We start from the raw sequence: 27,245 nt of genomic DNA on the forward strand, positions 1-27,245 counted from the left end.
AAAATAGATTTTTTCGTTTCCATAGATAGAATATTCAAGGTTTGCATTTATAAGTAACTTTTACTTATTCTTGCATGATAGACTGAGTATTAATGCAAAAGAAAATAATGAAGTCCTAATTTGTGGTCCAGTAATTTGAAGCACGGTGTTAGTTTTGGAAAAGCCATTTCAGGAAATCATTTGCCCTGGTCAGTTTGGCTCAGTTGGTTGGGCACTGTACCATGTACTGAAAGGTTGCCAGTTCAATTCCTGGTTACAGCACATGCCCAGGTTGTGGTCTCGACACCCTGTAGGGTAGTACTAAGCATGCAGGAGGCAGCCAATCAATGTTTCTCTCTCTCCCTCCCTCTCCCTTCCTTTTTCTCTAAAAACCAATAAAACCTTTAGGAATAAATAAATAAATTTAAGAGCTAGGCCTATATGAAACTCTGTGAAGAAAACATTAGGGGCATGGCCTTGTATTTGGCAGTGGTTTTCTAAGTATGTCACCAAAAGCACAAACAACAACAAAAATAAAGTGAATTCATTAAAACTGCCACGATATTTTGAATTTAATTAAAAAAGGTCCACTGCCTGCGTCTATAAATATTTATGGCAGTTAACTGGTTAAAATTTCAGAATATCTTTTATATCCATAGCAGTACAAATAAATATTATTAACTTGTTTGGTCATTTATGAATTTTAAGAAACCATTTATAATGATGCTCTGATTTATTTCAGATATATTTCAGATATTCAGATATTTCAGGTATTGACTGCTATATTCTGGTATTTCCAAATGATAATAGACCTTCTTAATTAGAAAACTTGCATACCTACACTGTTAAAGTTTATAAACATCTGTCTTTTGGATGGATGCCTTATAAATATCCTTTAATTGTAAAAAAAAAAAAAAAAAAAGCCAGGATTCCTTTTTGAAGTCTTAATTCTAAATCTTTTACCCCCCATGCTGCTGACTTTGGGCTTGGGCATATGACATGCTATGGGCAAAAGGTTAGAAAATGTGGAAGTACTTACACAGTCAAGCCTGCCCTCTTGTACCCCTGTCATTGCAATGATAGCATGTTTTGGCTAGTCGGTCGGTCCATGAAAAATGAGATACATATGTAAAACAGTCCTTACTCAGTTGAGCCCAACCTACATTGGTCAAACCACAGCAGGGTGACTGAGCCCAAGTGAAATTGCCCAACATGCCCAGCCTAGATCATCTACTGCCCAGCCACCCCACCATACATGTGTGTATCATAATAAATGATTGTTGTTTTAGGTCAGAGTTTTAGAACTGTTTGTTACACAAGAACTGATCCAGACATATGACAAAAAGAAATACACTTCCCTTATATCTAGTATTGCCAATAAAGAATTTCCCTTATTCCTACAACTTGGATTACTCTTAGGTCTATCCCATTTGGCCCTTCTAGGAACCACTAGGGATACTAGGCAAACTAGGTCAACTTCTTTAGAACAAACCTCCTCCTCCCTACCCAGACCTCATTGTCTTCTGTTATTCTGCTATTTTGTACAACTAGAGCCACTAGGATTCAGTTAAGTAGAACTACAAGGAGGATATTACTGAGGAATGTCAGAGCAGACTACAGGGTGTCTATCTCTTTTTTTTCTTTGTATGACAGACTGAGATGCTGTCTGGGAAGAACTTATTGTAATAAAAATAAAGCATTAAAAACCCAAATTGGCATAAAACAATGCCCAGAATCATAGCTGTTAGAAGTGAGGGTAGAGAAAATAGAAGTTAATATAATTTTTTTCTTCACAAGTAACATTTTATTTAATTTTAAGAATGTTGAAAGAATAACATATAAACACCTGTATTCTCACTATATTTTCTTGAAGCTTGCTTTTTACTAAAACAAACAAGTATTACAGAAAATGCTGAAGTCCTTTTGATCACTACCCTCTATACCATTTATTTCTCTTCTCAGACATACATTGAGTTGGATGTGAATCCTTTTGTATCTGTTACTTGGTATTTAGTACAAACTATTATTAGCCATAAAGGTTTTTTTTCCCCAGCTCTGAAAAACTCATATATAAGTCCAAAAAAAGAGAAAAGATTTCAAGCAACAATTTAAAAAGCTAGTTTTTTTGGGGGGGTGGGGGAGACTTATTTAAGACATTGGAAGAACATGTGGTTCAGAAAGAAGGGGAAAAACACTCTTTCCACTTTAACAAAGCAGTATTAGTGCAATAATATAGGTAAAATGATAAGACATAAAAAAGAGACACCACCACTGCCAACAGCAGTGCCATCAGCAGCAACTCAGCTTCAGCACTAATGCTGTTGATGGTGAACACAACAATTTTCCCAAGTGGATGGCAACTGTTTCATCAGTAGCAATAGCCAGAGGCATCATTGGCCATTTTAGAACAGGAACCCTAGGCATGGTCATCAGCATTCTCAATGGTAGCACTGGTAGCTGGAGAAAGGTACTGGAAGGCACCAGTTACTGTAGGCGGGAAGGATCAGATATCCCTTATGGACTTTCAGAAATTTTGAGGAGCTCCAGAGGTTAGGGAAGAGTAGAAACTAACCAGAGAAATACTGTTTATTACTGTTAATATTATATAATTCACAGTGTCTAGTAAAATATTAACAGTAAAGAAGATAACTGCCTGGAGAAAGAATTTCTGCTTTGGTATGAGACCCTCACCAGTTGTGCTCTGGGAGGAAAGATATGAATTATACTCAATGCAATCAGCTCAGTGGACAGAAAATCTCAATTCTTGGTCTCAGATTGCTAGCATCTTCAAATGCCTGTAGAAAATAAATAAAAATTCTTCTCGATGGAAGATAACATCATCTTTGGCTTCAAATTATTGCTACAAGTAATTTTTCAAATATAATGTTTAGCAAACAATCAGTGATAATGAAGCAAAACTCCTGTTTTTGGCCAAGACCAGAATAACTGGTTTGGGAATATCCCTCCCACTGTAAGTGACTGTAAAACTGGACACAACAGATAAAGCAACTGCTTTCAAGGAGTAGACACCAGGCAACACATGACTAATCTCAGAGATAAGGGAAATCCATTAGGTGAACTCCATGATTTTCAGCTCCCTTCCTGAGTAAAACTTCCTGACAGCAGTACAGAGCACTGAACAGGCAGAATACAGGGTCCTGCTGAGCTGAGCTGGCAAAGAGAAGAATTTGGGCAGCTAAAATCACTGCAATCTGCAGGGCAGGGCATGGCATTGGAAAGAAAGGAGCCAGGTAGAAAAAGGGCCCCACAACTACGGGGGACCCCTGCTAGTCTGTGGCTAACAGCTTCACAGAATGCAAACTGCTGGACTCTACTTCCATAGGTCTGGATGGAGTCTGAGAATATGTATTTCTATCAAGTTCCTAGGTGATACTGATGTTCCTGACCTGGAACCACACTTGGAAAATCACTCTGTTTAACAATAAGTAGTATAAGTTAAAAATATAATAGGCGTACTCTCCCTCTCAAGAACACGCCCATGCCTTTCCATTCCCCTTCTTCTTACCGCCACCCCACCCCACTCCCCGCCACCCCATCACCACCACCAGTTACTTCTCTCTCCTAAGCTCCAAGGGTCCTTCTTTTGCTTCTGTAACTTGGTTCCTGAGCCTACACAGCCCAGCTGGCTCATTTCTACTACCTCGCTAACTTCCTAAATAAACTTTCTCTTATAATTTGAAAAGACAAATAAAATAAACCGGTATCTACTAAACCTTTCTCACTCATTGAGTCACTATAAAATTAAAATAAAATACCTGAAGATACAAGAAAAATGTATAGTTAACTTAACACAAAATCAACAACTTCTATGATAAAATTTCTTAAGACTTTGAAGGCCTACCTGAAGATCTTTCACATTTGGAAAAGGAATTCCGATTGTTATGACAGCACGGGCATTGTCATCTGAGAAATCCAGACCCTCACTCACTTTACCACGACAAACTGCTACCAGGAGGGCTCCATCTTAAGCAACAGAAAATAAACATTTTCAAAAGCACACTCAACATTCCCAGAAATTGCCTTTTCTTGTCATTTTGAAAAGCTCCGATTAAGTCATCATAGTAACAAACTTAAAAAAAATCAAAATTAAAATCTCTTATGAGATAAAGTTTTACAAGTTCAATGTCTTTAAATAAATGAGGGAAATAAAATACATTTAGGTACAATGTGGTAGCAAACCAATTTACAAACTATGTGTCTCAGAGAAACACACAGTAAAATCACATCAGAGAAGTAATTTGCACATGAACTGAGCAATTGTGAACCAATAGTTTTATCTTTAGAAATTGAAATGGCAACCCTTACCATTACCATAAGCATATAAAGTTCTCAGAACTATTTAAATAATTCTCAATTTGCATAACATATTGAATCAATGTAATATTAAAAAGTATGTACAACACGCACAGAATACTCATCATACAAGGATAATGACAAGTATGTTATAGTATCTTTATGATCTTGCATTGTCCATAAATTATGGGCATTCTCTAACTTTCATATTCATTCTTCGCTTATGTTTTGAAAACTCAAGTTTACCTTATGTAATAGAATATAAACACAAAGTACATTATTTGCATCAAAATGTGGGGCTCATTTGGCTAGTAAGGAAGATCTGTAGGCCTGCTCTACCTGCCTTTTTCCACAACACATTGTGGGTAGTGTAGGGATGACTATGGAATAATAACTGAATGTTTCCCCAGTTGAAAACATTCACAGAATAACTCCAAATAAAGAATTTCTTTCACTTATTTTCTTTTCACTCAGGAGTATAACATATAATTCTTCCTTTAAATGCATTTAAAAAAGATAACACAAATAATGTTCTAACAGCGCCAACTTCTTACTTTACAGTAAAAAATATTTTTTCATTGGTCACCCAATTATTTCCAATTACCTTTCTCTCCTTTGCACTTGATCGCATCATAGTACACCTGTAGTAACTCATCAAAATCAGTTTTTTCTCCTCCCTGTGGTTCTACAATGACGGTCTTCACCAACTCCAGATTATGCCATAAACCAGTAGAGAGCCAACGTTCTTTTAACTTTTCTAATAACTAAAAAAGAGGGGGAAAGTGAATTTTGTGTGTGTCAAACTTACCTTGATTTGTTTAAAGCCAATGTGGCTACAACATGACTATGGCAAGCATATTAACGTTTTTGTGTACGGGTGTGTACAGAGGCAACCAACCAATGTTTCTCTCATATCGATGTCTCTGTCTCTCTGTCTCTCTTCCACTCTCTCAAAACATATCCTTGGGTGAGGATTAAAAAAATAAAAATTAGTAACACGTGTCAAATCTATATGTATTGAGTTTAAAAAGTGAATTACAGATAGATAACATATAAATGATTTTATTCTTTTTTTAAAATTTATCTTTACTGGTATTGCTGAAAGTATTACAGATGTCCCTCTCCCCCCCCCCCCCCCCCCCGCCATGGACCCCCCCCCCCACCCTGCTCCCACCCTACTCCAGGCCTTCACCGCACTATTGTCTGTGTCCATGAGTTATACATATATGCATGTAAGTTCTTAAGTTCAAAAACAATATATTATCTAAGCATATATACCTATATATAAACTACTTTTTTAAAATAAGCAACATCAATGTCTCTAAAGATGAGAGGATATGATTATGAAGGGGTACATGGAGTTTTCTAACGTAGGAATAATGTTCTATTTTTTGTTGAATGGTGGATACTTAGAAGTCCATTCTATTATTATTGAATTGTGCATATTAAGTTTATACATTACATACATTATATTTCACAATTAAAAAACAAAGACTAAAATCAATACTACTCTGATATTAATGAAGAGTTAGGGGGGTTAGAATGGGTACATTTAAATTACTAATACAGCAATCCAGAGATGGGTGTAGCTTGGATTAGAAAGTATTAAAAAAAATTTACAGAAACGTGAGAGGAAGGGAAAGAAGTATAGCACAACCTTTCAATTTCATATGGAGGCAAAAGTCCATCCAAGGATTATATAGGGAAATGGACTTTACTGAACTCACTGTTTACTGTTAAGATATAGATTTAGTGAAATTATTTGAACTTATATTTTTTATCCAGTGGAAATGCAAATAATTTCTGTCCAGGAGAAAAGATAACCCCAAAGGTTACAGATTATTAGCCTGTAGTACATTAACCAGTTTTGTATTCAGGTCAGCAATCTTATATTCTATTCCTTTATAAGTATATAGCTCCTGTAAATGCTGTCTGAATCAGCCTTAACATCATATTCATTCTCTTATTAGTCAATAAGTTGAATAAACTCTGACAGGTGTTCAGTTTATATTGACATGTGAGTCATGATTTTATCTTTTTGAAAATTATATTGTAGAGAAAGTGAGATTATAAAATATTTAAAATTAAAATGATCATATCCCCAGGTTATCTGATTAGTCCAAATATAGATTGTGGTACCATTCACTCTTTTTTTTTTTTTTTTTTTTTTTTTTTTTTTTTTTTTTTTTTATATATTTATTGATTTCAGAGAGGAAGGAAGAGGGAGAGAGAGATAGAAACATCAATGACAAGAGAGAATCATTGATTGGCTGCCTCCTGCACGCCCCCCACTGGGGATCGAGCCCACAACTCAGGCATGTGCCCTTGGCCGGAATCGAACCTGGGACCCTTCAGTCCGCAGGCCGACACTCAATCCACTGAGCCAAACCGGCTAGGGCACCATTCACTCTTAAAGGCAACACTGAAAAACAACCAAGATTGGGTTGAAAATTTAGAAATTTTTTGCCTTTGAGATACTCAGATTGATATATTAATCTGTCATTGAGTAGGGTGAGTATGATGTTGTGATTGATAATAAGAAATATATAGCCGAAACCGGTTTGGCTCAGTGGATAGAGCGTCGGCTTGCGGACTGAAAGGTCCCAGGTTCGATTCCGGTCAAGGGCATGTACCTGGGTTGCGGGCACATCTCCAGTAGGAGATGTGCAGGAGGCAGCTGATCGATGTTTCTCTCTCATCGATGTTTCTAACTCTCTATCTCTCTCCCTTCCTCTCTGTAAAAAATCAATAAAATATATTAAAAAAAAAAAAAAAAAAAAGAAATATATATTTGGTCTTTATCCCTGCTCCAGGAACAGAGCTCCTAAAACCCTTGGAATTTCCTGAGCAATAAGAGCTATAGGGACATCTTTTGTTCCAGTTCCTGAAATAGCTCCATGGCCATAGGTGAAATAATCTATAATAATAAAAAGGTAATATGCCAATTAGACCAGATGTCCTTCCAGACAAAGCTGCGGCGGGAGGGAAGTCCGGGTCTCGGGAGCCTGCCAGCAGCCCGAGGGAAGCCCAGGTCCCAGGTGCCTGCCAGCTGCTGGAGGGAAGTCCGGGTCCCGGGTGCCTTCTGGCAGCCGGAGCAAAGCCTGAGTTCTGGGTGCCTGCTGGTGGCTGAAGGGAAGCCAGGGTCCCGGGTGCCAGAGGGAATCTGGTGCTGGCAGCCGGGGGAAGGAAGACCTACTCTTGCATGAATTTCATACATCGGGCCTCTAGTCCTATCTAATAATAGACAAACATGGTAATTAACCATACCTCCGCTACGCTTCCCATTGGCTAATCAGCAGAATATGCAAATTAACTGCCAAGCAAGATGGCAGCCGGCAGCCACGCAGCTGAAGCGAACATGAGGCTTGCTTGCTCCAGTGACAGAGGAAGCCAACGTTCCCCGCCTGCCTCGCTCTGCTCTAAGCTACACTTTAAGCAACAAAGTTGCAATTATAGAAGCTAAACAAGCTCCAGATACCTGCTTTCAGCCAGCTTCGGCCTCAGAGCTTAGAGCAGCAGTGATGGCAACAATGTTTCAATTATAGAAGCTAAACAAACCCAGATACCTGCTTTCAGCCAGCTGGGCCTCAGAGCTGGAGCCGGCTCTCAGCTCCAGTGACAACTGTAGAAGGTAAATAAATCCCAGAATAAAAAAAAGAGGCTGGGAGCTTCAGTCACCCGCCAGCCTGAAAACGGCCCTCAGCCCCTCACCCAGACTGGCCAGGCACCCCAGTGGAGACCCCCACACTGAAGGGGCTGTGGCCAGCCTGCAAACAGTCATCAGCCCCTCACCGAGGTTGGCCAGGCACCCCAGCAGGAACCCCCACCCTGAAGGGGCTGTGGCCAGCCTGCAAACAGCCATCAGCCCCTCACCCAGTTTGGCCAGGCACTCCAGAGGGGACTCCAACCCTGCAGGGGGTGTGGCCAGCCTACAAACAGCCATCAGCCACTCACCCAGGCTGGCCAGGCACCCCAGCAGGACCCCCACCCTGATCCGGATCACGCTTCAGGGCAAACCAGCCAACCCCCACCCGTGCACCAGACCTCTATCCTATATAATAAAAGGGTAATATGCAAACCGACCCTAACAGCAGAAAGACTGGGAATGACATGTCACTATGACACACACTGACCACCAGGGGCAGACGCTCAATGCAGGAGCTGCCCCCTGGTGGTCAATGCGCTCTCACAGGGGGGAGCTCTGCTCAGCCACAAGCCAGGCTGATGGCTGCCAGTACAGCAGTGGTGGTGGGAGCTCCTCCTGCCTTCTCAGCAGCGCTAAGGATGTCTAACTGCAGCTTAGGTCTACTCCCCGCTGGCAAGTGGACATCCCCCGAGGGCTGCTGGGCTGCCAGAGGGATGTCTGATTGCCATCTTAGGCCCAATCCCCCGGGGAGCAGGCCTAAGCCAGCATGTGGTCATCCCCCGAGGGGTCCCAGACTGCGAGAGGGCACAGGCCGGGCTGAGGGACCCCCTACCCTGAGTCACAAATTTTTGTGCACCAGGCCTCTAGTTTGTTTATAACAAGCCCCTTTGAACCACACCTGAGTATATGTTAATTAGACTTTTGGACAGTCCCTAAGTAACCTTAAGATGGTGGATGGTTGCCAGGGGAATCAACCATATTATTAAAGGGTTGGGACACCCCCTACCTCCAGGAAGGGAAGAAGGGCTAGAGATTAAATCAATGGCCAATGGCCAATGATTTAATCAATCGAGCCTACATAAGGAAACCACCATTAAAATCCAAAAGCATGGAGTTCAGAGACCTTCCTCCTTATACAGGAGGGAGTAAGCTCCAGTACTTGAGATCCTCCTAGATCTCATCCCATATACTTCTTCATTTGGCTGTTCATCTGTATCCTTTATAATATCTTTTATAATAAACTGGTGGAGGTAAGTCAATGTTTCTCTGAGTTTTGTGAACTACTCTAGCAAATTAACTGAACCTGAGAATCTTTAGCCAGTCTTGTGGGATGGAGCTCTTAACCACTGGAATCTGATGCTATCTCTAGGTGGATAGTGTTCAAAATGAGTTAAATTGTAGCTGGAGTCACAGAATTGGTTGATCTGTAAAAACCCACACATCTCGAGTCAGACGTGAAGTTGTGTTGTAATAGATTACTGAGAATAGAGGAGTCACACAGCAGTGAGTTTTTTCTTTAAACTGTGTTACTTAGTGAAGAAATCAGAATTGAAATATAAACTGGGAAAACAAGACAATAGATGTTCCTGAAAGAATGCACTTGGATGAGACTGACTTACAGTAGAGAACAAAAAGAAAAATGTCCACTAAGAAAACCTGACTCCGAGAGGCAGAGCCCCTGGAGACGGACTGAGAGCAGCCATAGCTGCTCCCTCCCCCCGCCCTGTTGAGCCCGCCCCGCCCAGGCCCTGCACAGAGCCATTTGACGATCGCCTCAGGCAAAGGCTGGACTAGCACCTCCCCAGAGGACTGAAGTTTTCCACACAGCTGATTCCAACAGCCAGTCGGCCTGGTGGTCAAATCCCTCTAGTGTTAACTACAACAATTAAGGCTTGGCTAGAACAAGACTGCGCACAAAGACCACAAGGGGGTGCACCAAGAAAGCATAAAAGATGCGGAGACAAAAAAACATGACAGAAATGGAGGATATGGAGCTAAGAATCGCAATTTTGAGGGCTTGCTATAAACTTGTGCAGAGCCTCACGAAAACTAATGAGACCCTCGATGCTACGATAAAGAAATTAGAAAGTAAGCATACACGGACTGAAATAAAGAATATTATACCCAATAGCAGACCAGAGGAGCACAAGAATCAAACCAAAGATTTGACAAAAAACACCCAACTGGAAAAGCAAAATGAAAAAAGAATCCGAAAGTGTGAAGATAGTGTAAGGAGCCTCTGGGACAGTTTCAAGCGTACCAACATCAGAATAATAGGGGTGCCAGAAGATGAAAGACAGCAAGATATTGAAAACCTATTTCAAGAAATAATGGCAGAAAACTTCCCCCACCTGGTGAAAGAAATGGACTTACAGGTCCAAGAAGCGCAGAGAACCCCAAACAAAAGGAATCCAAAGAGGACCACACCAAGACACATCATCATTAAAATGCCAAGAGCAAAAGACAAAGAGAGAATCTTAAAAGCAGCAAGAGAAAGAGACTCAATTACCTACAAGGGAATACCCATACGACTGTCAGCTGATTTCTCAACAGAAACTTTGCAGGCCAGAAGGGAATGGCAAGAAATATTCAAAGTGCTGAATACCAAGAACCTACAACCAAGATTACTTTATCCAGCAAAGCTATCATTCAGAACTGAAGGTCAGATAAAGAGCTTCACAGACAAGGAAAAGCTAAAGGAGTTCATCACCACTAAACCAGTATTATACGAAATACTGAAAGGTATCCTTTAAGAAGAGGAAGAAGAAAAAGGTAAAGATACAAATTGTGAACAACAAACATGCATCTATCAACAAGTGAATCTAAGAATCAAGTGAATAAATAATCTGATGTACAGAATGAACTGGTGATTATAATGAATCAGGGACATAGAAAGGGAATGGACTGACTATTCTTGGGGGGGTAAGGGGAATGGGAGATTCGGGAAGAGACTGGACAAAAATCGTGCACCTATGGATGAGGACAGTGGGTGGGGAGTGAGGGTGGAGGGTGGGGCGGGAACTGGAAGGAGGGGAGTTATGGGGGGGGGGGGGGAAGAGGAACAAATGTAATCTGAACAATAAAAATTTAATAAAAAAAAAAAAAAAAAAGAAAACCTGACTCCCTCTTTCTATCATGATGCACATCCAATCTATCAGCAAATCCTGCCAGTGCTATTTCAAATTTTATCTAGACTCCAAAAATACTGCTACCACAGTGGTCGAAGGCACCACCATCTCTCCCATGAGTTATTACAGTAGACTCCTATATAGTCATCTTACTCTCTACAGTCCATTTTCCATGCAGTAGCTAGTATAATCCCATTAAAATTAAGTCTAGAGCCTCAAATGGATTCCTACTGCAATTAGAAAATATAGCAAATAATACTAATTATTTTTATGAAAATGGTCCATAGCAAAATTTCAGTTTTAGATAACAAAATATTTAGGTCTACAGCTTTTCCATGATCACTCAAACTGCACATTTATATAGCTTAATTACTTCCCCCTTACCAGAGAAATCATACAAATAACTAAACACATACATAATCCAGTTGATTTTTAAATTCTCTTAAGTATCGCAACTAGGTATCTAAAAGTCAAATAACTTAGAGGAAAGTACACTGACACGAAGCCAGCTCTTGGTTTTAAGACTTATATATATGAAAAATGTGAGGCATCGCTATTATAAAATAGTTTACTTAGCTCATAAAGAGCAAATACTATTCACACAAAGAGACTAACCCACATATAGTGACATAGGTGATTTAATCTACTAGTTGGTGTTCACATCATTTGGATTTGGTAAACACAGATACTTTTTTTGTCAGATCTCACAAATTAAAAGACACTTTGGAATGTTTGTGCCTTATCTGGTTATTGTCATTTTACTTTTTCAGACTTCTTAAAACTGGTATCTCACTGGGGAGGCAGTAAGTTAGAATGCAACCTAGTGGGGAAATCCTGCATTTTCTCAATGTCTATAGCTTTTACACAGTTCCAGATGTTCAGTACATTAATAATGCACTAACTCAAAGCCTCTTTTTGAAACTTTAGAAAGTGCAAATTGCATTAAAACCTCTTTGCCCTCATTAATGGTATTGTTACAATCCTAGTCCTCTGGAAAATGTTTTTTGGCATGTGTTTAACTTTATAATATTGCCATTTACTCACTTTAATAGCCAGTACTCAAGTCTTAATGCTTTCTAATAGGCCTGCCTAAACAGACTACCATCTTTTGTAATCTTTTTCACATAATTTACTTATATGTAAAACCTGTCATATTTTTCCATATGAAGGTGATTCTTCACTATTCATTTCAATATTTAAGAAATTTTTACTAGACTTTATTCAGTTATAATGTACCTATAGATGGCACATGTTAGGAATAAAATATAGTTCCTTATAAATAATAATAAAAATTAAAAATAAACTAGTATTTTTCTCATAACTTTTTAAATTACAGTAAAAATATATGCTTAATTCTTACTGTACTCAAACATCTGTATTCAAACATAAAATATGAAAAAATTAATTTCTATTGAAACAACTTCCTATATTTTAGCTTTATCCTGATATCTGATTCAGCATCTTCACCTCAAGAGGCTCAGTTATATTTCAAGATCAAGTTTTCAACAAATTTGGATGCAGTCAGTAATGCACTAGGAAGAATAATATGGAGGAATATTGTCCTGAAGTGTAAGATCCATTTTAGTTCTTGGCTTAATAAAAATGAAAGGTCCTACAGTCCTCTCTCATAAGGAAAATTCCCTCACATCATTTTGTTAAAAGAATGATGACTCTGCCCTAACCGGTTTGGCTCAGTGGATAGAGCGTTGGCCTGTGGACTGAAAGGTCCCAGGTTCGATTCCGGTCAAGGGCATGTACCTTGGTTGCAGGCACATCCCCAGTAGGGGGTGTGCAGGAGGCAGCTGATCGATGTTTCTCTCTCATTGATGTTTCTAACTCTCTATCTCTCTCCCTTCCTCTCTGTAAAAAATCAATAAAATATATATTAAAAAAAAAAAAGAATGAGGACTCTGAAAATGTTAGAACTGCACTACTGTTACTGATGTTTATTTACAGTCATTTATTGATACATTATGATAAAAATATACAATGATATGCACAAGGTAAAAAATTTCAAATAAAGTAGAATTTCAGAAATAACTCATATAGTTCCTCATGATAATCTACTTTGTTGAAATCTCTTGGATAGAAAATAAGAACTGAATAGCTATTTATGTATGGAAAAAATTCTTGACTCTTTAAAACATAAATTCTGAATTTCTTTTTATTGATCAACATAGTTGGGTTCATCAATGACTGAAGAAAATATTTTATTAAAATGCATATATTTGACCAGTTTTGCTACTTTAGAGTTAGTATTGGCTTACTGAATGTTGGCTGAAATCTGAACAAATAAATTTATTCACACAAATTCATTTTTATGTTTCATTCCTTACCAGAGTAGATTAATTGTAGGAGGGGGAAAAAAAGCAACTCATTTTTTATCCCTCTATTAAAAGGCTAATAATTAAAGTAAACTATAATGAGGTCACTGTACCTGCACTATTATAATCTAAGTAGAATCTAGGCTGGGAAGAAGATAAATAAGATGTAACCACTACAGTGTTTCCTAAAACATACTACTGCTTTCAGGTGCTGCCAACCTGAATCTGCTATAAAACTTGAAGGTGAAATACTTTGGAAAAAACACCATTTCAAAAATCTAGTGGAGAAGATCCACTAGAAAAAAAAAGAAATTTACAACGCCAAAATAATAATAATAATCCTTTTTAAACTGTGGTAAAATATACAAAGCATAAAATTTACCATCTTAACCATTTTTAAGTTTATAGGTCAGTTAGGTTAAGTATACTCACATTATTGTACAACCTATCTCCAAAACTCTATTTCTCTTGCAAAATTAAAGCTATTAAACAGCTCATTCCCCTCTTCCCCCAGCCCTGGCAACTACCCTTCTAACTTTTTGTTGCTATAATTTGACTACTCTAGCTACCTTATATAAATGGAATCACAGTATTTGTCTCTTTGTGATTGGCTACTTTCACTTAACATAATGTTCTCTAGGTCCATCCATGTTGTAGCATAAAAACAACTTATTTATTAAAACAATCTATAATAATAAAAGCATAATGTGCTAATTAGACCAGAGGTCCTTCTGGACAACCTTCCGGACGAAGTCAGGGCTGGGAGGGAAGCCGGGGTCCCAGGTGCCAGAGGAAAGCCACTGCCGGCAGCTGGGGAAAGGAAAGCCTACTCTTGAATGAATCTCGTGCATCAGGCCTCTAGTTTATTATATCTCTGTAGGTCACAAGTCCAAGCACAGCGCAACTGGATTCTCTGCTCAGGATTTCAAAATTAATGTCTTCTGGGGCTGCAGTTCTCATCTGGGACTTGGGGTTCTCTTTCAAGGTCTGGCTGTTGAAAGAATTCACTTCCTACCAGCTATTGGCCAGAACTGCTCTCAACTCCTACAGGCCACTTGCAATTCCTTGCCACATTCCCTACCTCTCCCATCGTCAGTTTACAACACAGACATCTGCTTTCTTCCAAGCAAGCTAGATCATGTCTCTCTGACCTCCTCTTCTGCAACCAACTGTAGAAAACTCTCTGCTTTTAAAGGGCTTGTGGGATTAGATTGGGACCAAGTAGATAATCTCTCCCTATCTTAAGATATTTCTTATGCAAAATCCCTTCACAGCAGTACCTATATTACTGTTTGAATGAATAAGTGGGGGAAAGAATGTATACACAAGAGGCCAGGAATATTGGGGGGCCATCTTACAATTCTGCCTACCGCACATAGGTAGGTATGAAAATGCATGACAGTTCTAAGCACGCATAATGCAATGTGCCTAAAATAAAGGTATATACAGGATGGGGGCATGCTAGGAATAAGGCTGAAAAATAACCAACACTATGGGGAGTGCAAAATATTTTAGGCTCAGTCTTTCAGAAAATAAAAAATTATTAAAGGTTTTTAAACCTGGGTATACTATTAGGGTCTGATGGACCTATTTTTCACTTTTGAACATGTCTATTTGTAAAGATTGATATTTCATCACTTTTTTTCTTAAGAGAACTTAAAAAACACACACATAAAAGGCTTGGTGCCTGGTGTCTTTATCAAAGACAAAGTACCCAGTGAACAGAAAAGTACTAATGCCTATAAATTTCAGTTGATTCATTTAGCTATAATATATTTTAAACTGCTGAAACTGGCTAATGAAAATTATATCATTTGAAAACACTGGAACCAGAAGGTATGATTTATTGTTCAGGCTGTTTTCCACTGTAACTTTTTCATTGACAATTATATTATTGTCCATTGAAATAGCTTTACATTAGATTTGGTTCTCCTTCATATATACTAAGAAAAAAACATACAAAGCTGGTTCCTAGCATATAAAGAATCATTCTTACCACATCTTTGAAGCTTAGCAAAAAATGAAATTGTTCATTTATTCAACTGGGCATTTCCTGGCTCACTTTTTACCACTGTGATTAGAAAATATAAAAAGGTTTTATTAATGTATTAAGATATTGCTTTACTTTAGTTCCAGGCTTAATTATTGGTTATCCTTAATATAACTATTTAGTGTAGATCAGCCGTGGGCAAACTACGGCCCACGGGCCGGATCCAGCCCGTTTGAAATGAATAAAACTAAAAAAAAAAAAAGACGGTACCCTTTTATGTAATGATGTTTACTTTGAATTTATATTAGTTCACACAAACACTCCATCCATGCTTTTGTTCCGGCCCTCTGGTCCAGTTTAAGAACCCATTGTGGCCCTTGAGTCAAAAAGTTTGCCCACCCCTGGTGTAGATCTTCACACTCTGGAATAAATATTGCTTTGTATTAAATATCTTAAAGATGTTTATGTCCATTTTATTTTTAGAAATTCTTGTAAAAAACAATCTGATTAAATTTCTTGTAAAAACAATTCCTTCAGTTTATCTCTAGGAGGACTAATTCACTGCATCTCTAGCTAACAAAGTATGTCTCTTAGTCCCAATCGGGCTGCTATAACAAAATACTCCTGACTGGGTAGCTTAGAAACAACAGAAATTTATTAACAGTTCTGGAGGCTGAAAAGTCTAAGATCAAGGCACCAGTGTGACCACATTTGGTGAGGGCTCTCTTCCTGGTTCATAGCTGGCGCCTTCTTGCTGTGTTCTCACCTGGTGAAAGGGGCAAGGGATCTCTCTGGAGCCTCTTTGATAAGACACTAATCTTATTCATGAGGATTCTATTCTCATGACCTAAGCACCTCCCACTGCTTAATGTCATCATCTTGGGGGGTTAAGATTTCAAAATATAAAATTTGGGGGATATATTTAGACCACAGCAGTATGTATGTAGATGAAAAGACAGTAGAAAAGCCAAAAGTATCAATATTGCCATTCATATATATTATTTCTACGACTGTCCTTACATACATAACTTCATATGAAAAAAGAAAAGGAAATGCCACTTCTCTACATTGGAATTTAGCTTTGATTTTGATAAATATATTACTCTCAGAAATTATATGTGGTTTTAATTCTTTAGCTATTAAGACTAAGATATTATAACTCAATTTAATTCAAGAAAATATTATTGAGAATCAGAGTGAGTCTAAAAACAAGGAAAAAAGTCATTTACATGAAGTAAAAATATAGACAACCAAGAAAGTTGACTTTAGATTCAAATTACTGAAACTTTCAAAAGTGTAATCTACGAAAGTGGAAAAGAGTGCTCCTTTTCCCTTCAACTATGAAAATATCAAGCTACCTCTAAGAATAAAAATCCCATACACATAAACAGTCCCCTTATATAACAAGCACTGCTTCAAAACGTTTTTAGTCTTTAAACTGTCAAGTAAAACAGTAATAGAACAATTAGGCAGTGCCTTAATCAATAAATAAGTAAAACAACATATGATGTTTAGAAAACTGTAAGTCCCCTGTTGCTTCTAGCCCTAGGAATCTTATCATGGTAATCCCACATGATTTTCTAAAGGCAAAAGAAACAATAAGTATTCCCCTACCTTGTAAGATGGCAAGAAACACAAAATTCCTTGGCCAACAATCTGGCACACAGATAACAAAAGTGCTCCCACTTCATCCTGGAACTCAAATGTTTCTGTGTGCTGGAAGGTAGCACAGAGATTCCGACCCTTGGGTCCTGACCCAATGGTGCCAACCCAAACCTAGAATATAAATATATTAGTATTAGAGTTATGCCTAAACTAGGCAGGCAATTTAGCATTTAGTTGGGAGCCTTAATTACATATATATCAAAAGAAGATCAAGCAACAAGTTTAGAGGAAATTTATTTTTAAATTCCCTTTATATAATTATATATAGATTTAATTTATAAAAGTTTTATTTTTAGGCAGATCACTGAATTCTCCTAGGATAAAAGCAAAAAGGGTTTCACTTATCTATTCCCTAAATGGCTTTGCACAATTAAGCATGTAACAAAATTATGTTGGATGATGTGAACAAATGAAATGGATAAATCAGAAATAGTCCAAAGTATTAGAGGTAAGGACTGGTATGATCTGCTATAGACAAGTTTCTAAGATTCAACTATGACATGAACTACTCTTTCATAAATTCACTGATATTCAAAGATCTACAGTCATAAAAAAAATCAAACTCACGAAATTTTACAGCTCTATGCAATTCCTCTAACTCATACAGATCTAGCCTTAGTGTAGTTAATTTGATTAAGAGAAAGAACAGACTTTATTAGTAATCCACAGAAAATACAAACAGTTCAGATTGCTAAAATGTAATAATATTATATTTTGAAATAATGTACAGGATTGAAGTACATTGTACAAGATAACATCTGACGGACACCATATTAAGCAATTATTATTTAAATGATCAACTAGTAACATAAAAAACTGACATTATGTTTCCTGACACAAAGCAATGAAAAGTAATAATACCACCTGTATAGTATTCTTATCAAACTGCTTAACCTGAATTTTATGATAAAGAAACAATCAGATAAGTCCAAATTATAAGCCTTTCCTTAAGGAAACAGGTAAATTGAATTCTTCATAAAATGTCAGATAGAAAAAAAAAAAAGGCAAGAAAACTGTTTTTAAGACCAAAGAAACATGAAAACCAAAAGCAATATATAATTCTTGTGTGGATCCTGGATTAAGAATTTTAAAAATAGGTTGAAGTAACTAAAGAAATATAAGTATTGACTCTATTATGTCAATATTAATTATTTCTCTCTTCCACTCTCTCTAAAAATCAATGGAAAAATATCCTCAGGTGAGGATTGAAAAAAAAGAAGAAAAAGAAACAGAAAACAGATCAATAAATGACAATAAAAACATTTTTAGGAAAATTAAAGTAACATCTATATGGTATTATTATTAAAAATTAAAATCTTAAGTCACAGGACTCATAAGAGTACTTCTAATTCATTTCAGATACTCAAATATGTGCCCAACACTTGCTAACTAATGCTAGATAGATATTAGTCTAGGTACAGTAGAAGAATGTATACATAAAAAGAAGAACAAGGATACACCATAGTCTAATGGAAAAGAGAAACACATAAACAAATAATTAAACAATAGAAACTATGGTAAAGAAGTTGAATTTTGTTTTGGTTTTTATTTTTAAAAAAACACATTAAAACTTATTTAAATGAGGAAATTGCAATACAGTCTTTGCATCCAAAGTATATATTCTTATTCAGTGGGTTGAAGGAATGCATTCATTAGTATTTCTTTTTTGTTGACACTATCAAGTAGCTGACAGATTTTCCTTTATTCTAAAACTGAAATGTTGATTTTCCTATCAGGATCTGTTTGCTAGTACTTCCAATTTGTTTATGTGCAATTATATTGAGGTAAAAAGACTGAACGCCTTCAAAAAAAATCCTAACCTGTGAGTTATTAATGACATGATTAGCTTCCAGTTGGATAGTAAATGTAACACCCAGTTCTGATGAAAAGGATTTCATTGGTGATAACGTCCCAGATGTCAAAACAATCGTCCACACTTTGCCATTAATATCTGAAAAGGCCTAGAAGGAAACATTAGATATATAAAATCATCTTTAAAAGAGTCAGCACATTTATTTGTTTGTATTGAGTTAGAAGATAGAATTTTCATATACAACAATCAGCTTACCACAGCTGGATTTAAGCACCAAAAGTTTAGCACATGAACTGCAGTTTTCTGTCGTGAACGTTTCTTATTTTTTGGTGGAACAAAGAACCCATTTTTATCAGAAATATCAGTCTGATTTATCCAAGAATAAGTCTGTTGAATAGCAACTTTATAATCATCTGCAAACCTAAATGAAAGTAAATATTAATTAAATGGCAAAGCTTTATAAAACCTATACTGTCACAGCTACATACAAGGAAAAAATTGATTATATTAAAACTGAGTCCTGTATCTTCCCAAAAATTATATTTTGCCTATGAAACACCTACCACTAATTAAATTCAGTAATTCTGATAGGAAATAAGCCATTAAGTCTCAGAAGCAACCCCCTTATAGAGATTATATATCATCTAACCATCCACCCTTTATCATTCCCCTCCCTATGAACAAACACTACATAAATCATGGCAGAGCCAGAATTAAAATCCAAGCCTCCTAACTCCTAGTCCAGAGCTCTTTGTACTCTGTTATATCATTATTTATAAAATAGATAACTAGCATTATTGCTAGAAAAAACTAAAGTCGTTTATACTTTTTTATTACATGAGAAAGTAGGAAAACATTCGTTTTTACTGAAAGTTTAAAAAGTTCAGGAGACTACAAAAATGTTAACTTCCTTTAATATTTGGGTCTCAGTCTTCATTTATTTTTAACAAAGGTATTGAACCAGATGGCCTCTGTAATCCCATCATTTTATAATTTCTTTCAATAAGAGGCTATAAACACCTAGGCTTAAAGAGAATAAAATGTGGTATTCTCTACCAGTCCTCAATTTTTCTCTTAGAGAGATAAGGTCTCGATGTTCAAGGCAGGAACCCTACAATCTGTGAAGAGAATTTTATAAAAATATTGAGAGCTAAAAACTATAAAACCCTTAGAAGAAACATAGGGGGAAATCTTCATGACATCAGATTTATCCATGGTTCTTGGATATAACAAAAGCACAAGTAAGTAAATTGACTTTAAAGAAATAAATAAACTGGACTTCAAATTTTTAAAACTTTTATATATAAAGGATACTATCAAGAGAGTGAGAAGACATCCATAGAATGGAAGAAAATATTTGTAAAGCATATATCTGATACAGGATTAACATGCAGAATCCTATCTAATAATAGACAAACATGGTAATTAACCATATCTCTGCTACGCTTCCCATTGGCTAATCAGGGCGATATGCAAATTAACTGCCAACCAAGATGGCGACCGGCAGCCACTCAGCTAAAGCGAACATGAGGCTTGGTTGCCCCGGCAATGAAGGAAGCCAAGGTTCCCCGCCTGCCCGGCCCAGCTCTAAGCTACACTCTAAGCAACAATGTTTCAATTATAGAAGCTAAACAAACCCCAGATACCTGCTTTCAGCCAGCCGGCCTCAGAGCTGGAGCCACAACAAAGTTTCAATTACAGAAGGTAAATAAATTCCAGAATGAAAAAGAAAAGAAAAAAAGGAGAGACTGGGAGCTTCAGTTGCAGGCTTGGCCTGCCTGAAAACAGCCCTCAGCCCCTCATCCAGGCTGGCCAGGCGCCCCAGTGAGGACCCCCACCCTGAAGGGGGTGCAGGCAGCCTGAAAACAGCCATCAGCCCCTCACCCAGGCTGGCCAGGCACCCAAGTGAGACCCCCACCCTGATCCAGGACACCATTCAGGGCAAACCAGCTGGCCCACACCCATGCACCAGGCCTCTATCCTATATAGTAAAAGGGTAATATGCAAACTGACCCTAACAGCAGAAAGACTGGGAATGACTGGTCACTATGACACACACTGACCACCAGGGGGCAGACACTCAATGCAGGAGCTGCCCCCTGGTGGTCTGTGAGCTCCCACATGGAGGAGCTCTGCTCAGCCACAAGCCAGGCTGATGGCTGCCAGTACAGCGGTGGTGGTGGGAGCCTCTCCTGCCTCCTCAGCAGCGCTAAGGATGTCCGACTGCAGCTTAGACCTGCTCCCTGCTGGCAAGTGGACATCCCCCGAGGGCTGCCGGGCTGCCAGAGGAATGTCTGATTGCCAGCTTAGGCCCAATCCCCTGGGGAGCAGGCCTCAGCCAGTAGATGGTCATCCCCCGAGGGGTCCCAGATGTGAGAGGGCACAGGCTGGGCTGAGGGACCCCCCCCAGTGCACAAATTTTTGTGCACCGGGCCTCTAGTCTATATATATATATATATATATATATATATATAAAAGCCCAAGCGACTGAACAACTGGTCAACCAGTCGCTATGACACACATGACCAGCAGGGGGCAGACACTCAATGTAGGAGTTGCCTCCTGGTGGTCAGTGTGCTCTCACAGCAGAAGCGCTGCTCAGCTGACTGACAGGAGCCAGACGCCAGGCTCACAGCTGGCAAGAGCAGCTGTGGTGGCGCAAGCCTCTTCCGCCTCCACAGCAGCACTAATGAGCTGCGGCGGTGGCAGGCACAGTGGGGCAGGGATGAGCAGGAGCAGCGCAGCACCTGTCCCGGGCTAGGCTCCTCCCCAACCACCTGTGCTTCGTGCACTACTACATCCCTCTGGGGATGTTGGATTGCCAGTTTCCGCCCGATACCCACAGGGGATCCAGCAGTCCGACATCCCCCAAGGGGTCCTGGATTATGAGAGGGCCAGGCTGAGGGACCCCACCAGTGCATGTGCACCGGGCCTCTAGTATATAAACAACTCCTACAGCCCTGGCCAGGTAGCTCAATTGGTTGGAGCATCATTCCATACAACAAAAGGCTGTGGGTTTGATTCCTAGTCAAGGCACATACCTAGGTTGAAGGTTCAATCACCTATCAGGGCATGTACAGATGGCAACTGATGGATGTTTCTCTTTCACATTGGTCTCTCCTCTCTCCTCTCTCTCTCTCTCTCTCTCTCTCTCTCCTCCCCCCCTCTAAATGAATGGAAACATGTGCTTAGTGAGAATTATAAATAATAACTCCTACAACTCAACAACAAAAAACCCAATTCAAAATGGATTTGAATACATATTTCCACAATGATATACAAATGGACAATAAGCACATGATAAGATGCTTGACATTTCTAGCCATTAGGAAAATATAAGCCAAAACAACAGGAGATACCACTATGCCCATTAGAATGGCTACTATTAAAAAAAAAAAACACAGAAATAACAAGTGTTGGCAAGGATGTGGAGAAATTGGAACTCTTGTGTGTAACTATGAGAATCTAAAATGTGCAGCTGCTGTGAAAAACAGTATGTTGGTTCCTCAAAAACTTAAATACAGAATTACCATATGATCCTGCAATTCCACTGCTAGGTACATACTCATAAGAAGTCAAAGAAAGGACTCAATATGATACTCCTACATAAGTGTTCACTGCAGCATTATTCACAACTAGAAGCCCAGTGCACGAAATTCATGCACATTAAAGGGAATTAATTGCCCTAACCAATTTGGCTCAGTGGATAGAGCATCGGCCTGCAGACTCAAGGGTCCCGGGTTCGATTCTGGTCAATGGCATGTACCTTGGTTGCAGGCACATCCCCAAATCAATAAAATACAATTTTTTTTAAAAAGGGAATTAATTAGTGGAGATATTTTAATATTGCTATTTGCCCTTTCTCTATAATAGAAGTGTGAGAGATGAAAGGAAATTAGTAAAATGTATATGAAAATAATATATAAATTTATTAATAAACAGTAACAAAAGGATATAACAACAGAGGCATGATATAAAAACGACAAAAACATGATATGAAAACTACAAAAACATGATATGAAAACAACAAAAACATGATATAAAAACAACAGTGATGCAAACAATGACTAATAAAGTGATTAAACTTATTCTAATATCTCCCTGTACACCACATTAAGAGTGAAAACACTTTCAGAGTGCTTGACTAATTTCCCTTGTGATGAAGTACTTAGAACTTTTTTTTTTTTTTAATATATTTTATTGACTTTTTACAGAGAGGAAGGGAGAGAGATAGAGAGTTAGAAACATCGATGGGAGAGAAACATCGATCAGCTGCCTCCTGCACATCTCCCACTGGGGATGTGCCCACCACCCAGGTACATGCCCTTGACCGGAATCAAACCTGGGACCCCCCAGTCCGCAGGCCGACGCTCTACCCACTGAGCCAAACCGGTTTCGGCTACTTAGAACTTTAACTGTAACGTCACATGCTCTTCAAACTCGAGAGAAAGCAACATATAACTGACCCATGTGCAAAAACGGGTTCAGGTAGGAATATGCCTACTCTGTCTAGAGTTTGTCCTTGTGATTTATTAACAGTCATTACAAATGCTGGCATCACAGAAAACCATCGTTGAATCAATTTAAATGGGAGGCCAGTGTCAGATGGGGACAAATTAATTCTTGCAATCAGAACAACCTCTCCCTCTGCAGATCCTGTTAATACTTCAGCTTCGATAATGTTAGGTCTTAATCTTTTGATAATAAATCTGGTACCATTACAAAGACCCCATTTACTACTGAGATTTCTCAATAGTATGATGATTGCACCCACTTTCAATTTTAATTTATGACATGACATTGCCGAAGGAGTAATACTAAGAAATTCGATGGGAAAATTTTCCTTTTCAGCATCATCTATGGAATCAATGGAATCATCACTCAAATATGTGTGAAAATCTCCATCGAGTATATCCAAAATTTCTTCGTTTAATTTTTGAACATGCTCACTTTTTGGACAAAGAATTGCACATTTAGATGTATTTTTAATATTATCTATAGATATAGTATTTCCAAAGGTAACTTCAATAATAGATCCATTACAAATCATTTCACAGGGGATTTCAATAATATCCACTCCTAAATGAAAACTGCTATCAAGTTTGCCATCTCCAAGTTTTACTAACCATCCACTATAAGCAGAATCCTCTGATCTCATATTTGTTGTAAGAGACAACTTTCTGAAACATCCCCAAACATTGCAGTACTTTAAACTCGTTTGTACTATGGCCGATCACATAGCATGTGGTACAATACTGAGACATTGTCGAAAATCTCCTCCAAGAAGGAGAACTTTCCCACCAAATATAACATTCAAATTTGTCTTAGTAATCTGTCTATGGCGTTTATAGCATGACTGGATGCCATGGTGCATTCATCAATAATGAGAAGTTGCGCCTTTTTAATAGTTTTAGCAACTTCACTCTTTATATTGAGTCTAGAAATTGAAGTTTCATTTAATAGAATCGGTAATTTATATTGGGAATGAAAGGTGCTTCCACCAAGAAGTAAATTTGCAGCAATTCCTGTAGACACTGTGGGTAAAACAGTACCACCACAACCTCTAATATAATGTATTAAAACTTTATACAGATATGCAGGTGAATAGGATTCCTAGCTGGCAGGCCCCTGACAGCAAGCTGGCCACCTGTGGATTCCATGAGGAATGGGGCTCCCTCCTCCCTCCTGTCAGGATCTGGGGTGCAGGTGAATGGGGTTCCTGGCTGGCAGGCCACTGATAGCAAGCTATTCTCCAAAAGCAGATTCTGTGAGGAATGGGGCTGCCTCCTCCCTACTGTCAGGGTCTGGTTTGAAGGCCAGACTCAGTACTTCCACGCTCAGTTCTGAGGGTGGGTTCCTGCCTGAAACCTCGCCCTCCGGGAAACAGCTGGGGGAGGGCACAGCCGTTTCCAAGACGACCCCTGCAGGACTGACTTCCTTCCAGTTGGTCGAGGTTCTGGACATGATGTTACACCCAGGGTTTTTATATAAGTAGATTGGCAAAAGGTGCAAACAATTCAAATGTACATCAAAATGGTAAACTAAATGTGATATATATATAGAATATTAATCAGCCATTAAAAAAGAATGCTATTCTGATATATGTTACAGCACAGATGAACCTTGAAAAGTGAAATAAGCCAGACACAAAAGAACAAATATATATGGTTCCACTTATATGAGATACCAAGAAAGGGCAAATCCATAAAGATGAAAGTAGAATAGACGCTGTGAAGAGAGGAAAATGGTAGATATTTGGGAGATATTGTTTCATGGGTGTAGAGTTCCTATTTGGGATGACAAAAAAGTTCTAGAAATGGTTAGTGGTGGTGGTTGCACAACAATGTGAATCTACTTAATGCTACTAAAATGTACACTTAAAAATGTTTAAGAGGATAAATTTTATGTTATGTACATAATACCACAATTTAAAAAACAAAATACTAGAATCAGGGAGTACCATAACTGCTTTTCATTTTCCACAATTCACTAAATAGAGGCTTTATGCAATAAGAAACTTTCTAATACTGGAAGAAACATATGTAAACTATATTTAAAAGATAACTTATATGCTTAAATTTAGTCCTAGAGGACTATAAACTTAATGCTGAATTAGTGTATCTATTGATTTCAATACTTATTTCCATTAATAAAGACTAATTTCAATTAATCTGAATCTGTGCCAAGAAGAGCAATATTTCCACCAATTGTTTATTATTATCCTATGTACTCATACAAAATAAGAATGTATTAAACACATGCTAACATCCAATAAGGCTAATTTTTTTTAATATATTTTATTCATTTTTTTACAGAGAGGAAGAGAGAGGGATAAAGAGTTAGAAACATCGATGAGAGAGAAACATTGATCAGCTGCCTCCTGCACACCTCCTACTGGGGATGTGCCCGCAACCAAGGTACATGCCCTTGACCGGAATCGAACCTGGGACCTTTCAGTCTGCAGGCCGATGTTCTATCCACAGAGCCAAACCGGTTAGGGCAAGGCTAATATTTTTAAGAGAAAAAATACAGATCAGATATCTTCATTTACCTGCTATTTTGCCTAAAAAGATAGTCAAGCACCATAAAAAGTCCTTTGAGCATTATTTGAGTTGAAGCACTAATAACAGGTACTTCTCTTGTCTCCTCTTTACCATGAACCATTAACATTTTTTCTTCTTTTTGAAGGACAGCAGAAAAATGTCCCTATAAGAAATTACAATATTAAGTATACAGTGGGGAAGTGTTAAGGAGTAAAACAAACTTTTCAAAGCTATAATGAAACCCAAATGAAATATACATTGAAATTTTAGGCAGACATTACTAATATACAAATGCTAATAATATGCTTTAGGTTCCCACATTATCTTCAAAGACCTTTAATAAAATTATATATTTAGGAGGTTCATTATATCTTCAGGTAATCAAGATATTATTTAGTACCCTTCAAAATTAATGAACTCATAAAAATGTACTTACCAAATGGCATCTCCATGGAGCTTAAGAGTTGATATGTCACCTAAATGTCTGAATTATTTTCAGTGTACTCTGATACTCAAAATAATACGACTATATTACAAGAAAAATTAAATGAATGAACCAAAGCTAATTCTAAAATTCAAATGGCAGAGTAAGGCCAAGAATAGCCAAGATCATTCCCAAGGAAAAGAACGAAGTGAAGAGATATGCCTTACCAGATATATCAGCATTTTTCTAACAGTAATAACACATATGACAGTTTAGATCAGTGGTTCTCAACCTTCCTAATGCCGTGACCCTTTAATATAGTTCCTCATGTTGTGGTGACCCCCAATCACAAAATTATTTTCGTTGCTACTTCATAACTGTAATTTTGCTACTGTTATGAATCATAATGTAAATATCTGATATGCAGGATGTATTTTCATTGTTACAAATTGAACATAATTAAAGCATAGTGATTAATCACAAAAACAATATATAATTATATATGTGTTTTCCGATAGTCTTAGGCGACCTCTGTGAAAGGGTTGTTCGACCCCCAACAGGGTCACGACCCACAGGTTGAGAACCGCTGGTTTAGATAAACAGAATCATAGAATAGAGTTCAAAATTAAATTCACACATGAATGAAAAATTAGATGTGACAGATATGGCATTACAAATAGAGGGAAAAGTGGACTATTTAGTAAATGATGAGAAAATTCACTATCCATACAGGAAATCAAAATGGATTCCCTACCTCACGAGATACACAAAAACAAATCACATACTCATAACATTTTGCATACTATTTCATAATGTTCACAGTATCCCATAGCCCACTCACGATCTCCATCCACCTAGGTTTATATAACCACTATTCTGAGAACAAAATATAAACTTCTTATCTATTTATTTTCCAAAT

At 38.0% G+C, this 27,245-nt stretch overlaps 1 protein-coding gene across 1 annotated transcript in view; it reads right to left on the minus strand.

The window, feature by feature from the left end:
- Nucleotides 1-27,245, minus strand: part of BRIP1 (BRCA1 interacting DNA helicase 1) — a 111,962-nt gene that overhangs the window by 37,176 nt on the left and 47,541 nt on the right. Inside the window, exons 10-15 of the mRNA XM_070393325.1 lie at nt 25,911-26,065; nt 19,115-19,280; nt 18,867-19,007; nt 16,996-17,157; nt 4,898-5,057; nt 3,842-3,963 (exon numbers count right to left, since the gene is read on the minus strand). Of these exons, the coding sequence (XP_070249426.1) occupies nt 3,842-3,963; nt 4,898-5,057; nt 16,996-17,157; nt 18,867-19,007; nt 19,115-19,280; nt 25,911-26,065 (906 nt within the window). The remainder of the gene's footprint in view (nt 1-3,841; nt 3,964-4,897; nt 5,058-16,995; nt 17,158-18,866; nt 19,008-19,114; nt 19,281-25,910; nt 26,066-27,245) is intronic.

This window comes from Myotis yumanensis, unplaced genomic scaffold, assembly GCF_028538775.1.
Source record: "Myotis yumanensis isolate MYYU_CA2020_CCGP unplaced genomic scaffold, mMyoYum1.0.hap1 SCAF_16, whole genome shotgun sequence".
Classification (NCBI taxonomy): domain Eukaryota; kingdom Metazoa; phylum Chordata; class Mammalia; order Chiroptera; family Vespertilionidae; genus Myotis; species Myotis yumanensis.